Source organism: Ursus maritimus, unplaced genomic scaffold (genome assembly GCF_017311325.1).
Source record: "Ursus maritimus isolate PB19 unplaced genomic scaffold, ASM1731132v1 scaffold_5, whole genome shotgun sequence".
Classification (NCBI taxonomy): domain Eukaryota; kingdom Metazoa; phylum Chordata; class Mammalia; order Carnivora; family Ursidae; genus Ursus; species Ursus maritimus.
In genome coordinates, this window is record NW_024426663.1 from 19,003,812 (window position 1) to 19,031,316 (window position 27,505).

General features: G+C 36.0%; 1 protein-coding gene across 1 annotated transcript in view; it reads right to left on the reverse strand.

Moving 5' to 3' along the window:
- ADGRV1 (adhesion G protein-coupled receptor V1) overlaps window positions 1-27,505 on the reverse strand; it is a 471,428-nt gene that overhangs the window by 430,727 nt on the left and 13,196 nt on the right. The window contains exons 9-19 of the mRNA XM_008700836.2: window positions 20,933-21,109; window positions 18,566-18,789; window positions 14,281-14,407; window positions 13,996-14,181; window positions 13,046-13,226; window positions 12,149-12,312; window positions 10,965-11,088; window positions 9,339-9,605; window positions 4,372-4,498; window positions 3,350-3,567; window positions 1,978-2,721 (exon numbers count right to left, since the gene is read on the reverse strand). Coding sequence (XP_008699058.2) covers window positions 1,978-2,721; window positions 3,350-3,567; window positions 4,372-4,498; window positions 9,339-9,605; window positions 10,965-11,088; window positions 12,149-12,312; window positions 13,046-13,226; window positions 13,996-14,181; window positions 14,281-14,407; window positions 18,566-18,789; window positions 20,933-21,109 — 2,539 coding nt within the window. The remainder of the gene's footprint in view (window positions 1-1,977; window positions 2,722-3,349; window positions 3,568-4,371; window positions 4,499-9,338; window positions 9,606-10,964; window positions 11,089-12,148; window positions 12,313-13,045; window positions 13,227-13,995; window positions 14,182-14,280; window positions 14,408-18,565; window positions 18,790-20,932; window positions 21,110-27,505) is intronic.

The following is a 27,505-nucleotide window of genomic DNA, read 5'->3' on the forward strand; positions in this document are numbered from 1 at the left end:
GCAATATTCCTCCCCAGGGACAGGATCATAGGCAAGTCTTACAGACTTTTTCATGGTAATCACAACATGCAGCCCAGTTATATTACTCTATATCAATGACAACCCTTTTCAAAAATTCACCAGTTCTTATTTCTTTACTTATTCCCTCTCCAATAACTCGAGTAAGACATTTATATAAGTTGAGACCTTGGCAGTGCTTTGGGAAAGAAGTACAAGCCACATTTTTTATCAAAATCATCCACCAAGGCAGCTCTTACAAGTCACTACCCAAGTGGTTCTTTCAGGGTAGTCAGAAGTATCCTGCACATTATTATCACAGTGACCCCTGTGCGTTCTCCAGTGGTTCCGGGCTGACTACTTAGTAACAAGAGGAATATATCTACAACAGGCAAAAATACAGATAAATATTATCAACAATACTGGGCAAAAGAGGCCAGGCACTCAAGTATACACACTGCTCAATTCTATTTACACAAAGTAAAAACCAGGAGAAGCTTATTTTATGCTCTTAGAAATGGCAAAAGTAGGTGGGCAGGGTGGTGAGTCAGTAACTGGACAAGAGCCAGGGGGCTTCAGGAATGCTGTTTCGTGATCTGGGGGCCAGCTACATGGGTGCTGAAACTGATGAGTTTAAAGTTTTAAAAACTGATCTACCTGTATACTTGTGATACGTATGCTTTTACACATTTTATACTATATAACATATATTTCATCAATAAATTTTAAATATACACTTTAAATTTTTTCTTTAGAAATTACAAATTACAAAAGCAATCTAAGTTCCTTGCAGTAAGCTACACAGAGAAAAGAAACACCCAGCTCTTACTTTCTCCAATCTTTCCCACTCTCATCCTACCAACATGCCATCACCAAATGAATCAAGAGAGTCACACAATCGAAAGGTGATTAATTTAATGCTACAAAGTGCTATAAACATCATCTCTGCAATTGAAATCAGTAGTATGTGCATGGTTTTTCCTTTGCCCGTCTTTTTTTCTACTAGGAACAACAAATACAATCAGATATCCAGTGCAGGAGGTTCAGAAGAAAAATATTCTATTAAGCTATAACCATATAAGCTGTGCTCTACTCTCTTACCCAGCAAAAAATAATCACATCCTAGGATGGAGGGGCTGGGAAGGAACTGGTGATTATAATGGAGATAACCAATATCTGTGTTTAAATATGCACAAAGATGTATTTATTTCTCAAAGAAACAGCATGTAATTCAGTTTAAAGACAACAAAGATTATTTCTTCAAAGCTCTCCATAGAATTCACCAATTTACCTACTGATACTATAAACCCCTGTAATCTCTGGGCTTTTAAAAGTAATTTTTCTTTTTTGATTTCTCTTTAACCTTACGCCCACCACCTTTCACCTCCAACAAGACCTCCCAAGCAGCAGTTTCCCAAGCACAATATGCTCTTTCACATTTCTACATCTCTGCTTTTTTTTTTCTACATGGCATTATCATGCCCCATCCCTCCTACTCCCAATGGAAGGACAAATATTCCTTCTTCATAATTTTTTTCTTTTTCTTTTTTTATTTGAGAAAGAGAGAACGAGGGAGAGAGCGAGAACAAGAGGGGGGAGGGTCAGAGGGAGAAGCAGGCTCCCCACTGAGCAGGGTGCCCCGAAAGACGCAAGGCTGATCCTGGGACTCCAGGATCATAATCTGAGCCAAAGGCAGTTGGTCAACCAAGTGAGCCACCCAGGTGCCCCATAATCTTTTTCTTTCTTCCTACAACACATTGAAGTGATCTCTTAGCATATCTCTCTCCCAGAACCTATTTTAAGTACCTCAAGAGCAGAGACTGCCTGATTCATTTCTGTAACACTCAGTACAGAACTTATGGTCTTGGTAGGCATAAGTTCTATTTAAAGAAATTAAACCGATACACAAGCAGATTTTTAAGAAATCAAAGGTTCTGAAAATTCAAAATTCAGTATTCTATTTATAGAGATGACACTCACCATCAGTAATGGCTTCTCCTTTCAGACTCTTGATTCCTCTGGGCATTGCATTTCCATCAAGGTAGAATTCAATTATACCATCATCCAGGATAATTAGAAGATGAAGCCAGACGTTTTCTTCTAAATACTTCGTGACTGTTGTCTTGGCAATATATGTAGCATTGGAACCCAAAGTTTTGTAATGAAGAGAAAGTGACACATGGGATTCATTTGTTTGAATTTTTATCCCATAGTAGATGCTTCCATTACCATCATCCTTTGCTATAACAAATCCATTTGTATCGGCATTGGGCATTACCCAAGCTGAAAATGTAAAGTTGGCAATTGAATTGTTTCTGGAAGGATGGTATTTTGGATTAACAGTTCCAAATGCACCCTCTAGTCCACTGAAGTACAAAGCAGCTGTTCCACTGTGGTGACGCCGCATGTGCGGTTGTAAATGCACAGTGCTGGGGAAAACTCCAACCAGCAAAAAATCTATCACTGGAGGCAAACCATCAGTGAAGTCACTGGACAGTATTTCCCAGCCTACTCGTACATCACCAAACACACCCTGCTGCCTCAAAATAGTAAAGTTGGTAATATAAGACATATCATCTTCTGAGAGGACATCTTCTGCAACTTCTCTCTCTAAGCACTCTGGATCCAGGATGAACACTCCAAAGGGATCATCATTTAATGGAATCATTACTGTCACCTGCAGGTTAGTTCCTGCTAGTTGGCCCCCAGGACCTGGAGATCCACCTGTAATAAGATGATTTATAACGAAGAAGAAATCAGAATTTGAAGTACTTTATAGTATAAGGCGAAGACAAAAGGAATTTGACTAGCAAACTTCTGGTTAAATAATATATTCGTAGATCAATGGAACCACTGTCTCGCCATATGGTTTTCACCATATTTGCAGGGGTATTTTGGTTCAGAATAATTTCATTAATAATCAATCAACCCTGAAAGAGGATATTAACTAGAGAGTTTTAGTTCCTGTGCTTAAAACCAAAAGTGATGGGGAAATTGATTGTTTAAATTGTTTAAATGGCACAAAGACCAAGCTTTAAGCTATCATGAATCTGTACTTTCTAACTTCTGTTAATATTTTGTTGGAGATACTCTACTTGGTGTGGAAAAAATCTATTTACAAGTGTGAGGATGAATGTAAGTTTCCATCCATAAAACTTAACCAAGCTAAGACCACAAAATGAATGTTAAAAATAACACTTCTACCAAAAAGGGTGTTTTGACATTTAATAAAGTTGGATAATCAAGATACACTTACTTCTTCATTAACTGTATTTTCTATAGAGCTCTAATTATTTACCTGCGAAACATTAAATCTCAATTGTGAAATAAAAAAGATGGAAAAACACAGCACCTGATATGTTTACAAGCTTTAAAATATAAAATTCATTGAATTCAGGAATTTTATCTGGAAAAGCATGGAGAATTATTGGTTTGGCTTCTTCTCCATCCATAAAGTTAAAAATCCCTGAAGTTTCATAGAACTCTTGTCCAGGCTGCAAAGCAGAATCATTCTGAAACAGCTGCCAAGCCACAGAAACATTGCCAAAGTGTCCTCGATGCCTCAAAATCCTACATAACAAATTAAAGAAAATTAATTTTTATAAAAAATGTATAAATTGTGAATTTTACCCTAATGATAGCTTTCAGTGTTATATCAGAAATATTCTTTTTCTATTTATCGTCTTTAATATAAACCAGCCAGCCAGTCCTTACTGAGCAACCGTGATGAATCTCGTGGTAAGAGAATGAGGCAGAACTTTAAATAACAAAGGCAAGCAGTCTTAAAAGTCATAGTCTTCAAAGTTCAAACTGAAGGGTAAATTCCAAACCCAATAGAAAAATATTTAGATGAGAACTGGCAGAAGTTTTTCAAAAGCAAAGGAGAAGACCTCAGTAAAGCTCAAATCTCTCCGTCCTGACAGATGACAGAATTTGGGATGAGGAGAGCAGGAACGATAATTTCTGTTTACCAGCTAACGTGTTGTTGTTTTTTTTAAGATTTTATTTATTTATTTGAGAGAGAGAAGGAGAGGGAGCGTGCAAGAGGAGTGAAGGGCAGAGGAAGAAGCACACTCCCTGCTGAGCAGAGAGCCCGATGCGGGACTCGATCCCAGGACCCTGGGATCATGATCCGAGCGGAAGGCAAATGCCCAATCCTGAGCCACCCAGAAGCCCCTAAAGTTGTTTTTCTTTTTTTTAAACAAGTGGCAACAGCATAAACGAAGTTTACCATTCATTTGGGCTACCAACTTTGAAATTGCTCAATTCTGAACGAATTTTAAATTTTTGAAATATTAGCAATATTTAAAATTTGTGCATACTAAAGGTTTTATTTTATCCAATTTTGAATTTGCCTTATCCAAATACACTTACCAAAATGCATTAGTCTTTCCTTCTTCTACAGCTTTGTCTATGGGTTCCAAAGAAAAAATGCCATTTGGGTCATCATTAGCTTCAATTATCACTGTAGCTATTCCATATTGATATACTACTGTGTCACCTAAATTAAAAAGTCAAAATAACAACGAAGTAGTTAAGTTGCTGTCAAATTCATATTTTAAATTAAGAAAAAGTTTATAATGAAGTTCAAATTTCAGCAAGCATTTTCTCACTGAAGGTCACAAATAAAAGAAAGAGATGCCTAAATAAGTTTAATGTGACTTGTCTTTGTGGAAATGTTTAATTACAGAAGATGTACTTCATTGAAAAACATACATGATACTTTTCTTCGCAATAGGAATATTGCTTCGACAGTTTAATTAGAAATCAAAAACATAGTTTTATCTCATTCCAAAGTTTTGAGGTGGATTTCATTTCATAAAAATAATGAAAGGATTAACCCATAACATAATAACACTCCTGTTCATATTAATTGGAATGACTGGTTTGAGCATTTCCCTTTAAATCTCTGTCTTCAGGCTGCAGTTTGATCTGGTCATACACAGAACAAAGCAATCCTTATGGTGCTGAAATTGATTCCTCTACTCGAATTCCATCCAGTGTGTGTCAGTCCTGTTACTACCAAGACATCAGGTCTCTTCTCATCACTTCCCTGAGGTTCAAAGCTCTTCCTCTTTGCTCCTCCTGTTCCCTATGCAAGCAAAATTCCTCCTCATCTTTACTCAACGCTTGTTAGTCCTCAGGACCAGCTCAAGCAACACATCTTCCAGGAATTCTTCCTTAAATTCCAAAGTTAAGGTAAGAACATTCCCTCTGTGTTCCTACAGGAACACTTCCCAGTTTGTCAGTTTATCATAATTATCACATTAATTTAGTACACACACACACACACACACACAAATTTTACTGTAAGGTCCTTGAACAAACCCTTCTTAATCAATTCTTTGCCCTAGCAGAGTAGAGCTCCATAACTGGTACACACAAGTTATTTATGAATGTTAGCTGAACTGAAAGAAATAAAACTTTCAAAATTAGATGCAGGCAACACTTAAAACTAAAATTACAAAATCAGAAATTATATGTAGCAAACCAACACATTAAAAATAAGTTATATAAATATACAACTGTACTCAAACTTACTTGATAATTAGCCAATGGAAAGAGGGAAAAAAAACTATTAAAATAGACAGTAAATCGTTGTATAGAAAATGCTGACAATATAGAGTAATAAAAAAATTAAAAATATATCATAAAATCTAAGAAAAACAAAAATAACAAAATCTAATTTTTTTTAAAGATTTTATTTATTCTTTGACAGAGAGAGAGACAGCCAGTGAGAGACGGAACATAAGTAGGAGGAGTGGGAGAGGAAGAAGCAGGCTCCCAGCGGAGCATGGAGCCCGATGCGGGGCTCGATCCCAGAACTCTGGGATCACGCCCTGAGCCAAAGGCAGATGCTTAAATGACTGAGCCCCCAGGTGCCCCAACAAAATCTAATTTTGTCAGGGTTCTGCTATCATGTGCATTTTCATGCAACATATCACAGGTGGTAACAAAAACTCATTCTGTCTCTCCACAGGGAGAACTGACAATATTTAACAAGGGTTCTGAGGATGGCGACATCCTTCAATCCAATAATTCAATCTCAGGACATAAACCATGAACAGTAAGTATCAGGCACAGATATCCACTGCCAGCACGAGGTCATGTTGGAGATGCTGCCCATCCAGCCCTCCCACCATTGATCCCCTCAGGCCCTCGATGTTTTGACAGCATGAAAGAGGAGAGAAAAGTGGAAGAGAAAGAACAAAGAAGGGATATAAAAGCACAAATTATGTCATGCAAGTCTTCATAGCTAAAGTCATTAGATCCTCAGATGCTACCACATCTGGAAAAATACTGAAGACAAATGCGGTGGCGGTATACCTCAGGCCAGTCATCCAGTGACACCTCTCTCTCCATCCCTCCCTCTTCCAATATCAAACATATATTTCCCCAATGATATATTTTACAAAATAAATACCAGCCCTCTCCTTGCACAGTGATTTTCCACTCTCTTTATAAGAGGTTTGGATCTGATCCACTATTTTAATCATAGTGACATTTTGTTCCTGATAAGGGTTTAAGCCCAGTGACATTTTGACCTCAGAGATGTTTGGGACACAATAATTTTCCCCAGAATGACACCAAAGTCATAAATGAAATCAAGAACTTATTCCTACAGTAAACTGTATTAACACAATGGCAGTTCTTCATCCACTTTCTATACATGACAGCAAAACTTTCTGTTTTTCACTTTTACATCACCAAAATTATTTTTACCTGTAGCAATTTCTTTCATTTAAATTTTAGGACAATGATTGAATTCATCAAAATGTTTTTCGTCTACCTAAGGCCTAATTGTGGGTTTTCCTGCAACTGCAAAATTTCTTTTGTGGACATTATTCTACAAAGTTAAGTTGTTCCTCATAAGATGATAAGGTGATATTTTTTTCATTTTCTTAACTAAGTCGTGTGAAAAATGAGAAAGAGAAAGGAAATAGAAAGAGAGAGATACAACCAAAGAGAGAGAAAGATAGGGAAAATGGTGGAGAAACACAGCACAAACAAAAATTAAGTGATCTCTTTCTTTTCCTTTTCCTCTTTCTGAATATTTCAGTCTAAAAGGTACAAGGTAAGGCACAAGGCAGGCATTCATAGTGAGGGTGGACTGTTGTGGCACAAAAGTGACCCAGCACAAGGTGGGGTAAGGAGGGCATCTCCATGGGAGAAAAACCTTAGTGTTGGATGTTGGAGTGTGAGTGGAGTGGGAAGGCATCCACATGGGGGTGGGGAGATCCTAGAGCGGGAAGCCAGAACCCTAGTGGGGTAAGAAAGGTAATCTCATTGTGGAAGGAGAGTAAAAGAAGCAATGGGAAAGTGGGTACAGAGGGAATCAATCAAGGAAATAAATATACTAAAAATAATCAGAGCTGAATTTCACACTCTCGGAGAAGGGAGGGACAAATATGGAAAGAAAGAAAACTAGAAAAAACCCTGTGATAATAGGCAGAAATGGAAATACTGTTGTGAACTAATGGTTTTCAGTACATATAGTTGGATACAGAATTGCAGATGTAAAAGTCCACATGTGTGTATATAGAAATACATACCTACATAAAAATATCCCCAATCTCTGTATACTAAAAGAGCTAAAAGGGCCTAGAAGGCACATAAGCTCAGTAACAAGAAGCCCACCTAGTGCCCTGATTCTGGTTTCCAAATAACATTCTTCACTAAAAGGAACCAGGGCTTCTTGGAAAAATGACTAATTTCAGGGTTGTGACAGGAAAAGTATGAATTTGGAACAGCTTGCTGAGCCAGGAAGTTAAGAAAATGCTCACAGAATAATAGGGACATGTCAAAAAAAGACAAAAAAGTCATCTCAAACAGGCTACCCCTAGCCAAATCTGGGAAAATTTGACCACCAAAACAAATAATGATGGTGAAATATAACCCACTGCATTAAATAGAAATCATGAGTCCATACTGATAGCGGGTGAAAGTTTGATGAGTTACAGGATATTTACATGAAGTATCTCCCCCACAAAATATTTATTAGTTTCAAAGAAAAAAAGTACAGTATAGAAGCCTGGCAATCACCACCTAAATTGTGGTCAAAGTAAACATTGCAGTAAAGGGACAAAACAAAATCACGTGTCAAATGAAGAGACGGTAAGAACAGACAATCACTTCTATGAAATTCCCATCAATACAAAACCTGAAACTAATAATAATGGGGAAATATCAAAGAGACCCAAAATGAGGGATGTTCTACAAAATAACTAGCCTGTAATTTCTGTATTATAAAGGTCATAAGGAAAGACTGAGGAACTACTCCAAACTGAAGAGATTAAAGAGACATTACAACTAAATTCAATACATGATTTTACATTGGACATTATTGGGACAACTGGAGAAATCTAAAGGGGGTCTCAAGCAATGACAATATTAATGTTAACTTCCTGATATTAATGATTACACCATGGTTATGTAAGACAATGTCTTTGTTTGTAGGAAAAATGCACTAATGTATTCAGAGGTGATACGGTATTCTGTCCTCAACTTATCCTCAAAAGGTTCAGAAAAAAATAGCTCTTTGTACACTTAAAAGAACAAATATAAAAACAAGCTAAAGCCCCTCCAGTTTACTAAAAGTTGGGTCAAAATATTCTCAGGACCCAAATACTGGGGTCCAAACATCCTGCTTCATTTATAGTATGGAGAAGACGAACGAGCCTATCTTTTCCCCCTTGCAAATTATCATTCATCATGGCTATGGCTCCAGAGAATTATCAAACAGCCAGTTGCATTCACCCATCTACAGAATGCAGCTTCCCAGCCAGTATGCCCAGTACCATGCTAGAAGGGCAAGGCTTACAGAATACTGATACCCTAAGCCCTTGGATTACTAAACAAGGCTCAGAATAGGGGCGCCTGGGTGGCACAGCGGTTAGGTGTCTGCCTTCGGCTCAGGGCGTGATCCCAGCATTGTGGGATCGAACCCCACATCAGGCTCCTTCGCTATGAGCCTGCTTCTTCCTCTCCCACTCCCCCTGCTTGTGTTCCCTCTCTCGCTGGCTGTCTCTATCTGTGTTAAATAAATAAATAAAATCTTAAAAAAAAAAAAAAAGAATAGCTTTAGCTAGATTTCTATTTCTTATATGATATCATACTTTTCTCCATGTGCTACATTGTGAAAAAAAGATTAAAAATAATGCCACAGAGTAAACCAGGTACATGAAGATTCAACACTTTTTATTCTTCACTCTTTCCCTCAAGAAAGCAATAAAACAAGGAATTCTGCTCTTGAACAGTCATCAATGACAGTTAAACACTTACTGTCATCTTGATAAAAGCACTGAAACTACAGGTCTGCCATAAAAATATAATTTATTTACCTGTTGAATTAAAGAGGATTATATAAAAGGGCTCATCTGTTTCTGGGATATCATCTTCATTAATGAATACAGATATCCTCTGCTTTCTACTTCCAACTGCAAAAACAAGTGCTTCTCCTTTTTCAACAGGAACAAAGTCTCCATCTCTCGCGGTAGCCTTCCCGTCCAGGGTAGCATATTGGACGGTGCAGGCAACATCAACAGATCCATTTCTGAGAACTGTGACATTAGCAGTCTCACCTTCCTGAACTCTCACCACACGAGGTTCTGAAATATTGATGAAGAAAAGAAGGAATATGTGAGCTTTTCTGATTCCATCAACATATTTTCACATCACTTTATGTTTCTCCCTGCCCACGCAAGAAATACCCTCCATTGTGTCTTTGCTTAAAGATTCAGCTCTGGTACCAACTCCTACATGAAGCCTCCTCTGATGACTTCTCGTCAATAACCTTCCCTTTGCCTTAATTCCTACAGAATCCATTGTCTTGAACTCCAAATTTATCAGTAAATTATGTGTTATCTGAAATCCTTGGTCTACTGTTTCATATACCTCATTTCCAAATTTAGATTGTAACTTCCTTGAGAAGAAGCCCAGATACCTTATATTTTACTTTGCCACAGCAGTTAGAAGGCTGAACACAGGACTAATTCATTCCATACATGTTAACTGAAGGTTAAGAATATGAATCAATAAAATTCAAGAGCTTTAAAAGATTTCTGCAGTTGTAAATTGAGCAGCTTGCAAAAAGGGCTTAATAAAGAATTAGACACCAGGGCACCTGGGTGGCTCAGTCAGTTAAGCGTCTGCCTTCGGCTCAGGTCATGATCCCAGAGTCCTGGGATCGAGCCCCTCATTGGGCTCCCTGCTTCGCTCTCTCTCTCTATGCCAAATAAATAAATAAATAAAATCTTTTTTTTAAAAAAAGAAAGAATTAGATACCAATTAAGCTCACAAATTAAACTAAAAAATGTCACCTAGAGAGTACAAGCTGACGGTTAACAGAGGTGAAGTGAGGGGAGGGTGATGGGTGAAATACGTGAGGATATTTAGGAGTGCACCGGCTGATGTATGGAAGTGTTGAATCACTAAATTATACCCCTGAAACTAATATAACACTGTATGCTAACTATACTGGAATTAAAATAAAAACTAAGAAATGTCTCAGGTGGCAAAAGAGAGGTCTAAAGAAAGAATTAAAATGCAGAAATGGGGACGCCTTAATTTACATGTCCAATAAAGATGAGTTGTTAAGTTAAGGAGCATCCGTTAGGTACTAAACCCAGACCCTGAACTGGCTACGTCGTGTACTGGAAGAAATTTCATGCGAGAGTATCCTTTCTTGCACAAACGCAAAAGAAATACCTTGGAATTTGAAGTCTGAGGGAGAACAAAGCTAACGAAATAGTACTGTTTTATTTTCTTTTTCCTTCACAAGACCTTTAAAAACATTTCTTAAAACATCAAACAGATTGAATAATGATCCTCCAAACAAATCATGAAATCATATTCAACAAGCTTCAATTGTGCTTTACTGAAAATGTTCAGTTATAAAGGTTACTGAAAACATATCTACCTACTGTTTAAAAAGATATGAACTCACTCAAAAAAGATAGCAATACCACCTGCAAAATAAATGGGGTCATCATTTCTTCTAATCCTCAGAGTTGCAGTAGTTTTATTTCCTATTTTAGCTCCTCCAGTGGCATTAAATAGAGTAATGGTAAATTCCTCCATTTCTTCTGGAATCTTTTGGAAAATGTGACACATGTTTTAAGTTAGGCGATTTGTACAAATAATTTCTAAATTATTTTTTATCTTTTTAAAAAATAGCTCTATTAATGACAGGACTAATGTTCATCACCATTTCTGATTCAAGTAGGACTCAGACCCAAAAAAGCCACTCTACTGTGCATGTCATCCAAAAACCCACTTCATTCTGACTCATAAAACTTAATGAAAATAAAGATATTTTGCTTTATACAAGCTAAAATATAAATACTACATAGGTCACATTATTTCTGTAAAAAGATGGGATATATGTTGTTTACAAGAAAAAAACACAGAAAAATAAGTTTTCGATCCATTTAGAACAGAGATCATAATGGTAACAAAAGCTCAGCTAGCTCTCAAAGGCCTCTTACAAATCTTACTGAAGCTTCGCCCATAAAGACTTCATTCCCATCTCCTACCAAGATGAGATTCTCCACCATCTCCGAGCCTATATAAATCTCTAGGTGGACCCTGTTTCTCTTTCATTCCACCATGTAAGCTGGTATCCTCCGTATCCTACAATGGAAGAGTATTGGAATTCTGTGTCTCAGGCAACAAGCCCAAGGGAAAGGAGAGTGGCTTCCGTGACCATTTAAACACAGCTCTGCTCAGAAAGGTCCACTCCCACTGTTCCTAAGTTCTTTCTCTTCATTACCAATAAGATGAGCACCACCCTGGATCCATGATCCATCTGGTGATTGTCCTGATTCTGAGAATGCACCAATTGGGTATTTGGTAGATGGTACCTTTGGCTTCAAAGGGCCAAAGTACAAGCTGGGGACGTAATCTCAACTTGAATCCCTGATATTTAACATCTATGCAGTGTCACTGGCAACTGTGAGTTCTAAGAGTTAAAGATGACTTCAGGGAAACCAAAAATATTTCTCTCTTAGCTTCTATTTAGACATTATCATATCTGCATTCTTTATCGCATATTTTCATGACAAAATATATTGCCAGAAGTTTAATTATTAAATAAAAAAATCATTATTAAGCAATGACAACAAATAAAGAGAGTTACATATGCAACATTTACCTCATCTGGAAGGGAGTAAATGGTGATATTTTTTGAAAATTCCTGATATCCAAAGAAAATAGCCCCTTGGACAGGAAACACATCTTGTGTAACGTCTGGACTAACCACCCATGACACACTAACATCACCAAAGGTGCCTCGATTTCTTATTACATCATAAACAGCTGTGAAATACAAATGTGTATAATATACATGAATATATATTTAACAATTTTAAAACGATGAGTAAAGAAACTGCTCAAAAAACAAAAGTAAAAATAAGAACTCTTTTTAATAAAAGTCAATCATTTGCTTAGATAGCCTCAAGGTATATATCTAAATGTAGTAATCTAGTCTTCTTTCTGTAGGTATAAAATTTACCAAATAAATGGACTTGATCTTTTCTATCACAGTTTGGGGATTTAAAAACCATTCCACACAGGGAACAGCATGCTGTTTAATTAGGTACGCCTATGACAAAGTTCTACAGGGATATTTGCTAAAAGCAGCTAAAGGAAGTTGAACACTCAAAAGTAATTTTCTTACCTAGACAGACACTGCCCTAAAAATAAGCTCCTTCTCATTTCAGGCCACTGCAATAGCTCCCTAGCAGTGAGTCTCAGTTTTAAAGTCTTTTCTATTTGACTCGCCTCATTCTTCAGTGTTTGAATTCTACCACATATGGTTAATTGAAATGAAAATATAACTGAAATCATCAGTTATCATCACAATACTGATGTAAGAAATAAAAATAGCAACCTTAAATATGATTTCTAAAATATTACTATCTGTGTTATATGTAATTTTTAAGGCAGATGGACAACTAAAAATAACTATTTACTAAAGAAATAGACTAAAAAAATGATTAATTTCCTCCTCAGTAAACAGTACTAGAATATAAGAAGCAGAATAAATTACCACTATAGGTATCGTCTCCTTTACTTTCATTTATCATAACAATTAGATCATCAGAGACAAATTCTATAATCCCATGAGGATCATCATTTTTTAGAATCGTTATGTTGACAACCGTAGCACTTCCCAACTTGCTTTCCCGTTCACCATGGCTGCTGAGGACCACCCAATAGTGTTCATCCAACTAAAATGAACATGTCAAATTAGGAAAAATTTAAAGTTGAAATTTCAAAGCAAATAAAAATATATCTATTCAAGAATATTAATACTATCTATTTTCCAGAAACATCCCACTTACTGGAAAAAAAAAAAAAAAAGAGCTGATATTGTTCCTAAAAAAATTGTTTAACATTCTCCTATCAATTAAGGGAGACATCAGATATGAAAGTATACATTATCCAAAAAGGGAAAAGATAAACCATGATACTATACTAACACAGTCAGAAAACTGGACCTTATCAATGATGATCTAGCCGTTTACACTGATTAAGAGTAAATAAAATAAAATTAATTGAAAAGCTCCCTATGTATTGGTGTGCAAACACAATGGAACAATATGTGGTTCCACTAATACAAAACTTAAATTTATTTCTTTTTAAAAAGTGATTCTACAGAAAAACTTCAGTTCAAACCCCTATCATTAAAAGTTCAAACAGGTGATGTAAAATAAAGTTAAAGAAAGCTTAAAGATGATGAAAACTGATCACACACATTTCCGATCGTTTGGTATTTCTTTATGTAGGATAAACATATGTAATTCAAAGTTGAATGAATCTTACTTTGTTTTTTAAGCTTGTCTTTTTTTTCTTTTGCAAACATAAGTACCTCTCAACCCTTTCCTGCTCACTTCTGCTCCTGCATCTCCTTGTCAATGTTCAAAATATCTATATTCTTAATATACTAGATACTATCATCTTTCCACAAAAGCACAAGAAAAAAATAAAATCCTGTACCTCTGGTATCCCATCCAATCTTGTTAGCAACGTGATTACAATCTCCCGTTCCCCAGGTTTAAATTCCAGCACCCCTGTGTTTCCATAGAACTCATTGCTATCTCTCGGCTCTACTTGGTAGCGTAGAAACTGCTTCACCAGTGCTCCCCTGGATCGGGTGATGTGGAGCTCTACAGATTCCCCTTCCTTAAAAAAAAAAAAAAAATCCATGAAAGTTCAAATCCTTCAAGATTGTTCTTCTGAAGTTGTGAGTACAGAATAAACTGAAGTTTCTTTCATACTTACTTTTATAACATACGGTCCTCTGGATGTAGGAGAAAACTCAAAAATTCCCCCAGGATCATCATTTTCCAAAATAATTAGGTCACGGCTAGTATATCCAGATTTTAGCACCTGATTTTCCACGTTGATCCTGGAGAAGTCAGAAGGAAGAAAAAGGACCTTCCAAATATAATCTTAATACTGAATTTTGCAGCCTTATTTACAATATTTACAACACTTCCAGATAATGAATATGGAGGTTATTAGGAGTTAAAACTTAAACTGAATTTAAGCGTATTAAAATTACTAAAGATCAAAACACTTTCACTCATAAACTTTATGGAAGAACTTCTGTTACTGAATTCATTATATCTTTCATATTTGACTGAAATCAAACATTGCCTAAGGACACCAAAATACACCAAAAATATTGTCTAAGTACACCATAAAATAAGTAAACAAAGGCTGTACAAAATCTACATATTTGTTAGGAGAATTTAATTTGTAACATATACTTAGAAAATACATTTAAATAAAATCGTTTTAATTTTACATGCACTTGAATTTTTAAAAAAATCTCATGACGTAAGATTATACTAACTAAATAAAAGTTGGATAACTGCACAGACTAAAACAAGCCACACTGATCAAAAATAAATGAAATTATGATTAGATTTTAGAAATATTTTTGTGACCTTTCATATGATTCTATTCACCTCAATTTTAACCTCATTATTTTTTGTTATTATAAAAGAAAATACAGAACATACACACAAAAAAAAAAACGTGGAATAGAATGGATCTGAGATGCATGACTTGTTAAGCAATGTCCATACATCTCTCAAAAGAACATATTTAAAACAAGATTTTTTTTTTTATATTTCTGGTTTTTATGCTCAGTGTATAATTAGAATGATCAAAGGGACTGGGATGCAGGGCTCCGGGGGTTTAAAAGCCAGTCTAAGCCTACTCTTTGAGAATTCTCAGTCCTGCAATCTGTTCTAAACCTTTCCAAATGTCACTTTCTGTTGAACCAAAAAGTACTCATGATCAGACCTCAAAATTACAATGAAGCCACAATTAATACGTAGAAAAGACGGCTCACTTCCTATGTAATAGAAAATCAGAATTACCATCCTTCTCTAGCTTTCGGAAACCTGACAACCAACACCTAGCATACTCGTGTCCGCAGAAGAGATACCCCAAATAACGAGACAGTTATTTGTTATGTTGTTAATGCAGTCATGTAATTTTCATAGTAAATATACCCCTATTTCACACCTGCTCCCCTTACCTTTAGAAATTGAAACTACACACAAAGCATGCACAAGCATCAAGCAAAATTTCTCAAGACCCGTTGTCATGCAGAACCACAGCCTTGTCCAAAACAACGGCTTGAAAAGCAAAAGGTTGAATAACCAGAAACAAGGCATCATTTTGTACACTTACCCAAAATACACGACAAACCTTTCGGTTTCTACCCTGTCAACACAGAAGCGTGGGAGGGGGAAAAGGAGACAGAGACACCATTTGCCAAAATCGCACTAATACTGCTAGAAATTTGAACGACAGAGTAAAAATAAAGCTAAAGAAAGCTTTTCATTTTTTCCCCCACAAGCTAGTAATGTTCACTTTATGGGAATTCCGCACACTGGATTCTTTGCTATTGACAAATGCTAGCAAGAGGTTCAGCGAGTTCCCACTTAGGGAAGATGACCCCATGGGCAGCCAGCATGTCAACACCCATTGAAGACATTCTTTTCCAGGCCTGCTCCAAGGCGCTGGGGCCTGCCAAGCACTGTGCAGGCTCGCAAGCCACAGCAGCTGAGCAAATCTCATTCAGCTTGACTTATAATTACTTAGTAGCTTTAATAAGGTTTTTAAAAAAACAAAAATCTTCATCCTCAGATCTAAAGCCAGTTGTTCTTTGAAAAAATAAAAAAAACTAAAAGTAAAGAAATACATACCTTTCATCATTTGCATAGAAATATTAAGAAGCCATAAGATAGCATTTTATCTTTAACTTTGACAAATATTACTTAAACAGAACTTCATCTCAGGAAATCTAAATACTTTTCCAAATCCCCAATCTAATGCATTTTCAAACAGCCTTGAAAAACACATGTCAACATGCACAACCCTAGGGCTTCATTTTTAAGGTCAAATGACACTATTTATAAATATGGGGTTATACACCACATATATGAAAATTTTTCTGAAATAAACTGGCAGAGTGAAATTTTTTCTGATTTGGGGAAAACTAAACATTAAAATATTTTTAACTGGTATAATACTGAAAGCATCAACTTTTTAACTACAGAGCAACTTTTATCTGTATTAAACATAGAGAATTTGCATTTGAATTTGACTTTAGAGAAAGAGTATAATGTACCACAAGAAAGTGTTAATTATTTTTGTTGCATTATTATATCATAACATTGTAATAACATTTGTTATCATTCAAAATTTGCAAAATCGAGATGAGGTTTAGAAAAAATATGTCATTTTAAATCATAGATATTATTCTGACATTTATTTAATTAAATATGTCTTAGAACACTCACATGTTATTTGCTCATTCTTACTCATGCACAATTGAGATAATATAAGTAAACACTATTGCTAATTGAATTAAAATTAATATAAATTGAATGAATTTCCTGTATTTGAAAAGAGAGTAACCAATAATTTCTGAAATACTCTAGCCCAGGATTTATACTTCCTTGTATACTGTTTTTGCCCATAGGAGAGAGAGAAATAAACACTTAAAAATTATATTTAATTAACTTAAAGGTTTATATGACCAAGTTAAAAAATGACTGTTTTGAAAGGACATAAAAAATATTCACTATAAACTTTTGAAGGTGAAATTTGAAGGTGAAATCATTCTTTAAACACTTAGCCAAAGCAGAAACTCCGCTAAGAGTTTCTATGAATTGCTATATCTTTGGTTTATAAATACTGTTTGTTTTCTTTCTTTCTTTTCTTTTTTTGAAGACTGCCCATTGATTTAATAAGTACTCAAACCTAACTAAAAGAAAAAAGTACATAAGTGAAAAAATGATAATTTTCAGTTTTCATTTACATTACATTTCACTGGTTTTTAGAAACAATTTGAAATACCTTTCCTTAAGATTTAATGTGAAATACCTATTAAAAGCGTAAGTCATTTAGACAGTGTGTGTCTGTTACATTTGTCATTGCTGTTTTATTTTTTTTTGTTTGTGTGCTTTGTTGTTGCTTTGTTTTACTTTTTATGTAAAAAAGGGAGTAAACAGAATGCAGCTATGAAAACAAACAAAATACACAGCAGACACTTAGTAGACTTGTTCCCTACATTCTGTACTTTTCTTTGACATAAAAATAAAGAACAGCTACTCATCAGGTTTATAGGTGTTTACACAAAATACCTACAAAGAAAAACCTGATGGTAAAATATAGAGGGGATCAGGGGTTCCATAAAATAATTATTACTATTTCAGTCCTAATTAATATAGTATAATATAATGCCAATTGAATTTATCTGTGATTTTTATTGTTTATAAAATATGAATTTTGCAAAGCCCTCCAGTCACACTAACCTTCTCTAATATGTATCAACTTTAACATAGGAAATTGTAGCAGATAAGCTTGGTTTTGATTTTTTTTTAATTAACTGACATCAGTTAAACAGAACTTTTTTTCATTTTTGGAGGTTTTCTGAATTACTGAAAAAAAATCTCTCTTTGAAAGACTCTAATATTTTCCTAATATAAATTATCCACTGAGAAATGTTAAGTAAATCATTATTATTACTGAAAAACACCTCTTAAATTTCTATTTTTGATTCTCTGAAAAAATGTATTATTTAGTGTTCAAATTCTATGTTAAAAAGAGAATTTCATTATATGAAGATTAACTCTTTCTTTTTACTCACTCAAAAAAGCTCTAATCCTCTCCCCTACTGAAAATGAAGCAGGCAGAGCTGTTTGCTTAATCTAACATTTTAGATTTGTTGCTGCCTACTTGTTTAATATAGCAACTTATTAGCTATGCTTATGTTATATCTGATACTTTCCACAAATTCTCTCTGTAATGTTTCCTCATAATGAATAGCAGGGTAAAAGTTCACTATGTCATAATATTCACAGTCTAACCAGAGCCATCAACAAAAAACAGAAAAGTCAGAAGCTTAGCAAAATGTTATCTATTCAGTTTTTTCTCTTTATACGGAGGAAAGAGCTAAAACAAGAAACAATATTATTTCAGAGAACTCAGACATATAACATATACATGCTACTAAATAAACATAACCTAAACAGGTTATTACCTGTCTAGAGAAAGTGCTACCGTCTCATTCATTTCCGGTGTGTCATCAGCTTTGACCGTAATGTTGATTGTTGTGTCACTTTGCCCAGATAAAAACACAACAGAGCCATTAAAGGGACCTATATCGTCCAGGGTCACTGCTTTTGAATTAAAGCCAGAGGGCTTCAAACTCCAATAGACAGTAGCCTGACCATCAGTTCCATCCCGATGTAAGGGAATGTATACCTTATAAAAAGAAAAAATGGAACAATTTCTTCTGAAATACATGCTAACAAATTACGTAAGATTTTCAGTTAGTGCATGCACATATTATTATATATGTATTCTGCATAGAGAAACCAACTATTAAATGACCTTAAAATACAACTGAACGTACCTTCTCTTTAAGCATAAAAATAATTTTAGATATAACTATTTTTATTAGTTTTTGCTAATCAAATTTATCTGCAAAACCGCTCCTACCCAAAAATATCCCTAACCTGTGATTTGTCTTAATAAAAGGCAAACAATCATGAAAAATGTAGAACATGTTGGCTAAATACTAAATTTCCATCAGAGCTTCTCCAAAAAAAAAAAAAAAGAATTAATGTTATATCACAATATAAACTTTTGTAATTGAAACTAGAAAATTACGAAAAATTCATCTTAAAATGATGGAGGCAAAAATAAGAAAATAATAATATAAATAAGAACAAGAAATGTTTCTAACCACAATAAATGCAGTAGGAATAAAATGACATACTCAAATCATAGTTCTGGGTGACCTTGGGCAAGTTACTTAACCTCTCTGACCTCAATTTCCTCAAGTGAAATGAAGCTAGGGCTTCCCTATTTTGCAAGTTTGTGGAGAGGATTAGAGTGCCTCTCCATTGTATAAGCTAAGTAAATGGCAGCTATTATAATAATTCTGAAACAAATTATATTTGATAGTTTTAAGTGCAGTGAATTTCAAATATATAAAATAAAAGGATCATTGTAGATAATGATAAAGTTTTTTCAAATAAAGAATATAAATGAATACTTAATGGTAGATACGCTACTCTTTTTAAGCCCCTAAAAATGTATCTTCTTTGTTCTTTGCTTTTTAACACACCCCATGCTGAAAAATGGAAGATATTTTCCTCACTAACCATTCTGCTACTTTGACTAGGATGGTCAGGGCTGGAGACCAGTGAGCAAAATAAGATACTTAAGGAAGACAAAAAAATTAACAGAGGGGTGAGCCCTTAAGTCACCCTGAGGGAGTGGCTGTGGCCTGGGCTATGGATGGGACAAAGAGAAAGAGAAATGAGGGAAATTTCCACCCTTTCTGTTTCCCAGAGGGAAAGAATGCAGGTTCACAGAGCCCAAAACTTTCCCTCAAAACTAATTTTCCTCAAGGGAAAAATATGAAATGGTAAATTGACTGCAGATAATGAATAAAAGCAATCCACTCTCCAAATGTTTTTAGTTTTTTAGTTTTTAGAGGGAAACAGTGTATAAATAAAAAATACAAAAAATGAGAACCATCTTGAAAAATGAGCTGCTCTGCCAATTTATAGAATCAAATATACAAACAAAGGAAGTTGCGGATACCATATTTTGACATGAGACTTTGATAACAAAAACAATTCTCCTCTTTTCTGATCTGAACCCCAACCCATTTTAAATCAAATCTAAGTTATGAGAGTCTTCGAGAAGGTTTCAGGGATAGACCGTGACTCAGGTAATGGTAAAGCTGAAAGTCAGAGCTATCCCTCGATAGATGGCAGGAAAATTCAGTCAGGGTAGGGGGCAGGTAGGGGTGCTATATATGTGAGTGTGCTTGTGTGTGTGTGTGTGTGTGTGTGTGTGTGCGCCTATAAAAATTTACCCATATATGTAATATAAAATTCCTCAGATTTGGCATTCCACCACTTTACCACCGCCAACTGGAATGGCGATCCAAGTGGATCACTTCCACTGCCAAGCACAGAACCCAAGGTAGCCACCCTTGTCTTGCCTGAGGCAAGCATGAGGAACACTAATAAATGGAATAGGTCAAGGATACCTGCAATTCATGTGACTTGGCCAATAAAAAAAAAGAAAAATTATGTTTGGCTATCACTCTCGCAAATGTCATAGCACTATCTAAAAGCATCCACATCAAAATACCCAATTCTGGCCATGAGCAATTAATTCTAACTTTATTCTAACATATATGGCAAAAGATGATGGAAAAACCACATATGCATCAGTTACTTATATCAAATGACATATTGAATACTTGCTGTAAATGGTGAAGCTTTTCAAGATCTGTTAATTCTGTTATGTTAACTCTAAAAAAAGGAAACTGTCTATGCCTTATCTCAGACTCACTAGGTCCCATCAATAAAAAAAGCCTACTTACCACTTCAGCAGCAGAATCTTCTGGTTCATGTAAAACAACTGGAAGATTGCTAATGAAGCCAATTTCTCCATTTGCGATGTCTGGAGTAACCACTAAAGAAATATTTTGGATTTCCCCAAATCTAGGACTTATAGATGGGATTGGGGGAATTATGTTCACCAATTCCACAGTTTCCAACTATAATAAACAAACGCAATAAAAAATTTAAAAGAACAGAAATTTTTAAATTAAAAAAAAAAAGTTTTAATAGCATGGGGCAACAAAGTAAATATGTAAAGGTCACAAACTTGGCAACTTCATCTCCTTTCAGTCACCATCCTATTTCAACCTCCTGCACTGGCTTCTTGAGTTTGTTTTTGTTTGTTTTCTCTCTCTCTTCAGTTATTATTCCCCAGGGTTCTTTCCAAGCCCTTTATCTTATAATGTCATGCCCTCTCCCTAATAATCTCTGGATCTCTCCTTTGAATTCCAAATCTTTGTAACCAACTGCCTTTGGACATCATATAAATGTCAGACAGACACCTTACAGTTAGAATGTCCAAAATAGAAATCACTATCTCTGTTCCATGTCCCCTCACTACTAACATCAGTACCATCCACTTTTTCTCCTTATCACCTGTACCCAACTACCTTGACCTTAAAGCCAAACTGAGAGTTGCCCACGTCTCATTCCTATACTTCCACCGACCCACACCTCCAATCACTCACCCACTCCCTTTCTATGCCAGAGAAAATTCACTATCAGAGGATCGTTCAGAGCTCCAAATGTAACCTGTCTCTCTGTTTAAAGAAAAACAGCATATGTATATAACACGCAACATCCCTGTGCTTGATGAACACGACCACTGGAGTAACTTCCACAGCGTTCTCATCTAGAACGGCCTCCCTTCATCATCTCACAAGTCCAAAACATACCCACTCTTAAAGGCCAGTTAAATCTCCCTCTTTCATGAAGATTTCCTGTTATCTCCAGCCCTTTTTACTTGATCTTTCTGAACTTCTACAACTACCCTTCCTAAACTTAGGACTTTATCATAAATTTCACATGTTGCTTGCTTATCATCATTTTGTGTGTTTCAGACTTTTACCTCCCAACAAAGCCCCTGTGAGTCTGTGTTCTTCTCAGCGTTTTCCCAGGCCACGACACGGACCCAAAACTGCAGCTGACACAGGAAATGCCTGTCGACTCATCCCTCCAATACAAAATGAGCTCCATAGGAATCCTGGTATATCACAAACCTTCAACATCTTAATATTCTAACTTTCCCAAATTCAACTGATCAACCCATACAGTGTTCACTTGAGCAGTATAGGAATAGATAATCATTACAGAACTGCAAAAACAAAGATTTTAAGCTGAAAAGCAATTCTGAACCTAATAAGATATTATGGATCTCCCACTCTTTAGAGCCCTCTGTTAGGCTTTGTGATGTGGAAACAATGCTTATAAGTAACCATCAGAAGAGACTTGTGATTTAAACTGATTTTCCACAAATGTACAGGAGTATTTTTTTTTAAAAGATTTTATTTATTTATTCAACAGAGATAGAGACAGCCAGCGAGAGAGGGAACACAAGCAGGGGAAGTGGGAGAGGAAGAAGCAGGCTCACAGCAGAGGAGCCTGATGTGGGGCTCGATCCCACAACGCCGGGATCACGCCCTGAGCCGAAGGCAGACGCCTAACCACTGTGCCACCCAGGCGCCCCGTACAGGAGTATTTCTGATTCCACACACAATGTCACATTTTATGATAAATGATATATATTTTAAAGGCAAAAGTAAATGCCCTTTTAAAATGTCACACATTTTGGGCACCTGGGGGGCTCAGTTAGTTAAGCGACTGCCTTTGGCTCAGGGTATGATCCTGAAGTCCCTGGATCGAGTCCCGCATTGGGCTCCCTGCTCAGCAAGGAGTCTGCTTCTCCCTCTCGCCCTCCCCACTCTCACTTTCTCTGTCAAATAAATAAAATCATAAATAAATAAATAAATAAATAAATAAATAAATAAATAAAATGTCATGCATTCTGCTTTAGAAATCACATATGGGAGGGGCACCTGGGTGGCTCAGTTGGTTAAGAGTCTGACTCCTGATTTCAGCTCAAGTTACGAACTCAGGGTTGTGAGATAGGGACCTGCGTTGGGCTCCATGCTGAGTATGGAACCTGTTTAAGATTCTGTTTCCCTCTCTCTACCCCTTCCCACCCCAGTCTTCCCCCATCTCTAAAAAATAAATAAAATAAATATTTTTAAAAACAATTTTAAATCTAAAAATCACATACAGGAGAAAAATAGGAAAAACTCCATATTTGGTAAAGAGTCATTTGAGTAAAAGAAAAAAAAAAGAAATTAGACTGACACATTTTGCCAAATATAGTATGTAGACCAAGTCAAGTAAAATAAAACATGAAATTCTTTAGTATTCTGCATTTACTTTATAAAATAAATACAATGTAAAGATAAAGAGTAAAAACCACATATCTGTCATTTTTTCTAGAGAAAATATATATACATGTAAATTTCTACTTATCTTAAAAATATTACAAAGAATAAACAAATAAAATATATATTTTAATGTATATATAATGTATATATTTAATTTATATATATATTTAAATGTATATACAAAATGTGTATAAATATAAGGTGTACATTGTTTGGAGGCAAAGATGTTTCTAAAATATTTGGTCATGTGTGAGAAAGCATATGTTTGTGAATGAACACTCTCATTCCCAAACATTCACAAAGAGGTAAACTGATAATACTATTTATCAAAACTTTCTAAAGAGAAAGGAGGAAAATATATAAGTTATATCTTACATTTATCAAAAAAAGCTATAGAATTAATTCTAAATATAGGATTTTTGAAAAATACAAAGAAGGAAGATATAGAGGCTATGAAATGAACTGATCAAAAGGAAAATGCTAATTTTCCATGGCTTATTTCCTAGTCTCTAAGCCTTTTTGTCTGGGTTCCTTAAGCATCTGCTAAATCAAACTGCCCCATTCATAAAGAGTCGTTCTTTGCTTTCAGATGGTTTGCAACTGGGACAGCACATTAGCAAACCCTAAGCCTGCCAAAAGTTGTATCTCAGACTAATGTATTTAGCTGAGAGGGTTCGTGAAGAATGAGGAGCTCATGTCTCAGATTCTCCTTTCTTCAGTTTCATTCAACTTTCCATGCAGATTCTGATGCCTCCTATTCTTGAGTTGCTCATCCATTATGTACTACACAAACTACACAACCTTCTAATTTCAACCAGCCTTCCAGAACCTACGGCTGTTATGAACCTCAAGGAATTGTGTCAGTGACTAATAATGTCTTTTTCCCCCCCTAAACTGCTAAATTAACTGTCTGCACTCTAAGACCTTTTGTTTTTTAACTGAATACAGACAGATAAAGAATTGAGTCTGGAATTAGTGGTACAAACACATTTTTAAACTGGCATCACCAAAATTCAGACAAATTACACACTTCTTCGAGTTTTTCCTTACTTTTCAAGTAGCATCAAGAATAAATTCTGTCATGTTCATATACAATGCTGAAAATAGCTTGGGTAATATTTGACCCATCGATGGTTTTTAATAAGGTTTTGTTTACAAAGAGATTCTCTGCAGCTACTTGGATAGAGATACTAGATATTTTCAAAAGACTTAAAGCTCAATAGAAAGGTTACTAATACTGGCACAGATACAGGCAGGTCTGTATCCACAGTAAAAAGTGGTCTTGAGGCAGCGTAAGAAAAGAGATCAGAAAGCTAAAGTGGGAACAGGAAAGTTCTCCAAAACTCAAAATCAACATTACTGCATCATCAGTCCTTAAACTCACCTCACATCACTACAATGACTACAAGAACGCCAGGATGCCCAGGCCTCCATGAAAGCAAAAGCAACTGTGTAAAATCTTTGCTTTACTTCACTTGGGTTAATAATTTGGTTCTCATACCACTTGTGCCCTATGCAAGACTGGAGAAGGGAGAAATGAATACTGACAAACCTTAAACATGTTATGAATTTAAATGTCTGTGCTCCCCCAGAATTCATGTATTGAAAATTTAATCCCCAGCATGATGTCATGTGGAGATGGGACATTTGGGAGATAATTGGGTCATGAGGGTAGACCCCCATGATGCGATTAATGCCCTTATATGAAGAGACGCCTAAGAGCTTACTTCCTGTCTCTCTGCACTAGGTGAGGACACGGCAATAAGTCATCAGTCTGCAAACCAGGAAGAGGGTTCTCATCAGACACTCTCCATGCTGGCACCTGATCTCAGGCTTCCCAGCCTCCAGCACTGTGAGAAATATACGTCTGTTGTTTAAGCCACCAATCTGTGGTATTCTTTATAGCAGCCTGAACTAAGACAATGTATATTAATGAGAGGGCTCTGAATCCAGAGGACACTGACAGCAGAAAAGGCAAAGGACAGAGCTGACACCAAAAATAAAAACAAAAACTCCATGAAATTCTGAAACTCGTCTTGACAAGTTATTATCTCCCAGGGACTCTTGAAAACTGCTAAGTTTGGGAAATGCTACCCTAAATGCAAACTGGTGAAATTAGTTATGCACTTCCATGTATTATTGGGACCAATCTTAAAACATTGTGACTTATTTTTTATAAGGCCAAATGTATAGTTTTTGTTTTGTTTTGTTTTTAAAGATTTTATTTATTTATGTGACAGAGAGACAGCCAGCGAGAGAGGGAACACAGCAGGGGAGTGGGAGAGGAAGAAGCAGGCTCCCAGTGGAGGAGCCCGATGTGGGACTCGATCCCGGAACGCCAGGATCACGCCCTGAGCCGAAGGCAGACACTTAACGACTACGCTACAGGCGCCCCAAATGTATAGTTTTTTAAAAAATTTCTAAATATATCTCCAAACGTGTTCTGGTAGCAGCATTCTAGTCCCTTTAACTTCTTGTTCAGCATGGCCAGGGCCATGGGCTCCCCCACATGCTCAATTCCACTTCTCAGATGCAGATGCCCCATCTGGCCACTCATGTCACAAAAGCATCCCACAAGCCACAGGAGAAGCAGACACACTGTGTACAAGGCCATGTTCTCTTTACCCATCACTCCAAGAGAAATTCAGGGGTCCCCCAAGAATGGGTTATCCTCATAGACAGAAGTATGCATCTCATAAGTTCTCCATTTGGAAGGAACACAAAATACCAATAACAATAATAACAAAAGATGAAGAGCAGAATCTTTCACCACCAGTGGCAAAACCTTTGAAAACAATGGCAAAAGGTCTCCCTCTGGGTACACGTATTACAAAAAGGCATTCTCCATATACTGATAAATCCTATATCTCCACAATAGGTCACCTACTAGACCCCTGGATCGGAAGTCCTCAAGAAAGACACAAATGGTACAAGCATGAACAGTGGCCCAGCTGAAAACAAACAGAAAAAGACAAGGGTCTTCAGAATAAAAGGGCCTACCCCCATCAAGTGCTAAGCAAAGTGGGACACAGTCCTGTGGAATTCAGGACACCAAGAAGATTTTTTAAAAAGCTTTCACGGTTAACAAGCAAGTTATCTAAAAACATAAATAATGTCTTTCCCTCAAATTTCTCATCAGCAACTGTGCTATAAGACAATACCCTCCAAATTCTGAAGAAAAAATTTATTTTTATTTTTATTTTGGGGGGTGGAGAGAGAGAGAGGAGGAGGGAGGGGGAGAGGAAAAGGGAGAGAAAGAATCTCAAGCAGGGTCCACACCCAGTGTGGAGCCCAACACAGGGCTTGATCTCATGATCCTGAGATCATGACCTCAGCTGAAATCAAGAGCTCGACGCTTAGCCAACTGAGCCATCCAGGTACCACGAAAAAATCATTTTAATCTAAAAATTTCTACCAAGCCGAACTATCAATGTAAGTGTGAAGTTTTGTTTTTAGCTTCTCAAAAGACTCAAGAAGTTTACTTTGCATATTCCTTTTCTGCACATGTATTCAACTGAGGAAGATTTACTACAACAAAACCCAAACACAATCCAAGAAAGAAAAAGCAAGAGATCAGGAAAATTCAGGAGCTCAGTAAAAACTATCTCACGTAGCAGGTGTGAAGCAAGCACAGAAAGCAGTTAGTACGGCTAAACTCACCATCCAACATATATAAGACAACTGGAAGCTGTAACGTGGTGAGAATGACATATAGAAAGGGAGCAGTTAGAAATACTAGAGAAAGCAGCAATAAACCATAAAACAAAGTCTAGGCAAAAATATGAGACCAATTTAAATGTGTATGATTAAAAAAATTAATGGATTATGAAATTTCATTTGATATATATTTCGGTTAGCAAAGTACGTGGCGATACAGGATTATAAAATCTTTATCAACCCATTCATACTATTTGAATCTGTACTAAATTTTTTTACATCACCAAAATTTGATAAGCATCCTTTATTGCTTTCTAATTTTCAGAATCAACCAATACCAAATGAATGGAAAACATAACCATACTATCACAAGTGAGTGCAGATTTTTTTTAAATTTTGGCAATAAAAATAACGTTTTGGTTAATAAAAGTTAAGAAAGAAAAAAGACAAAGTGGAAGAATACATTATGGGGAC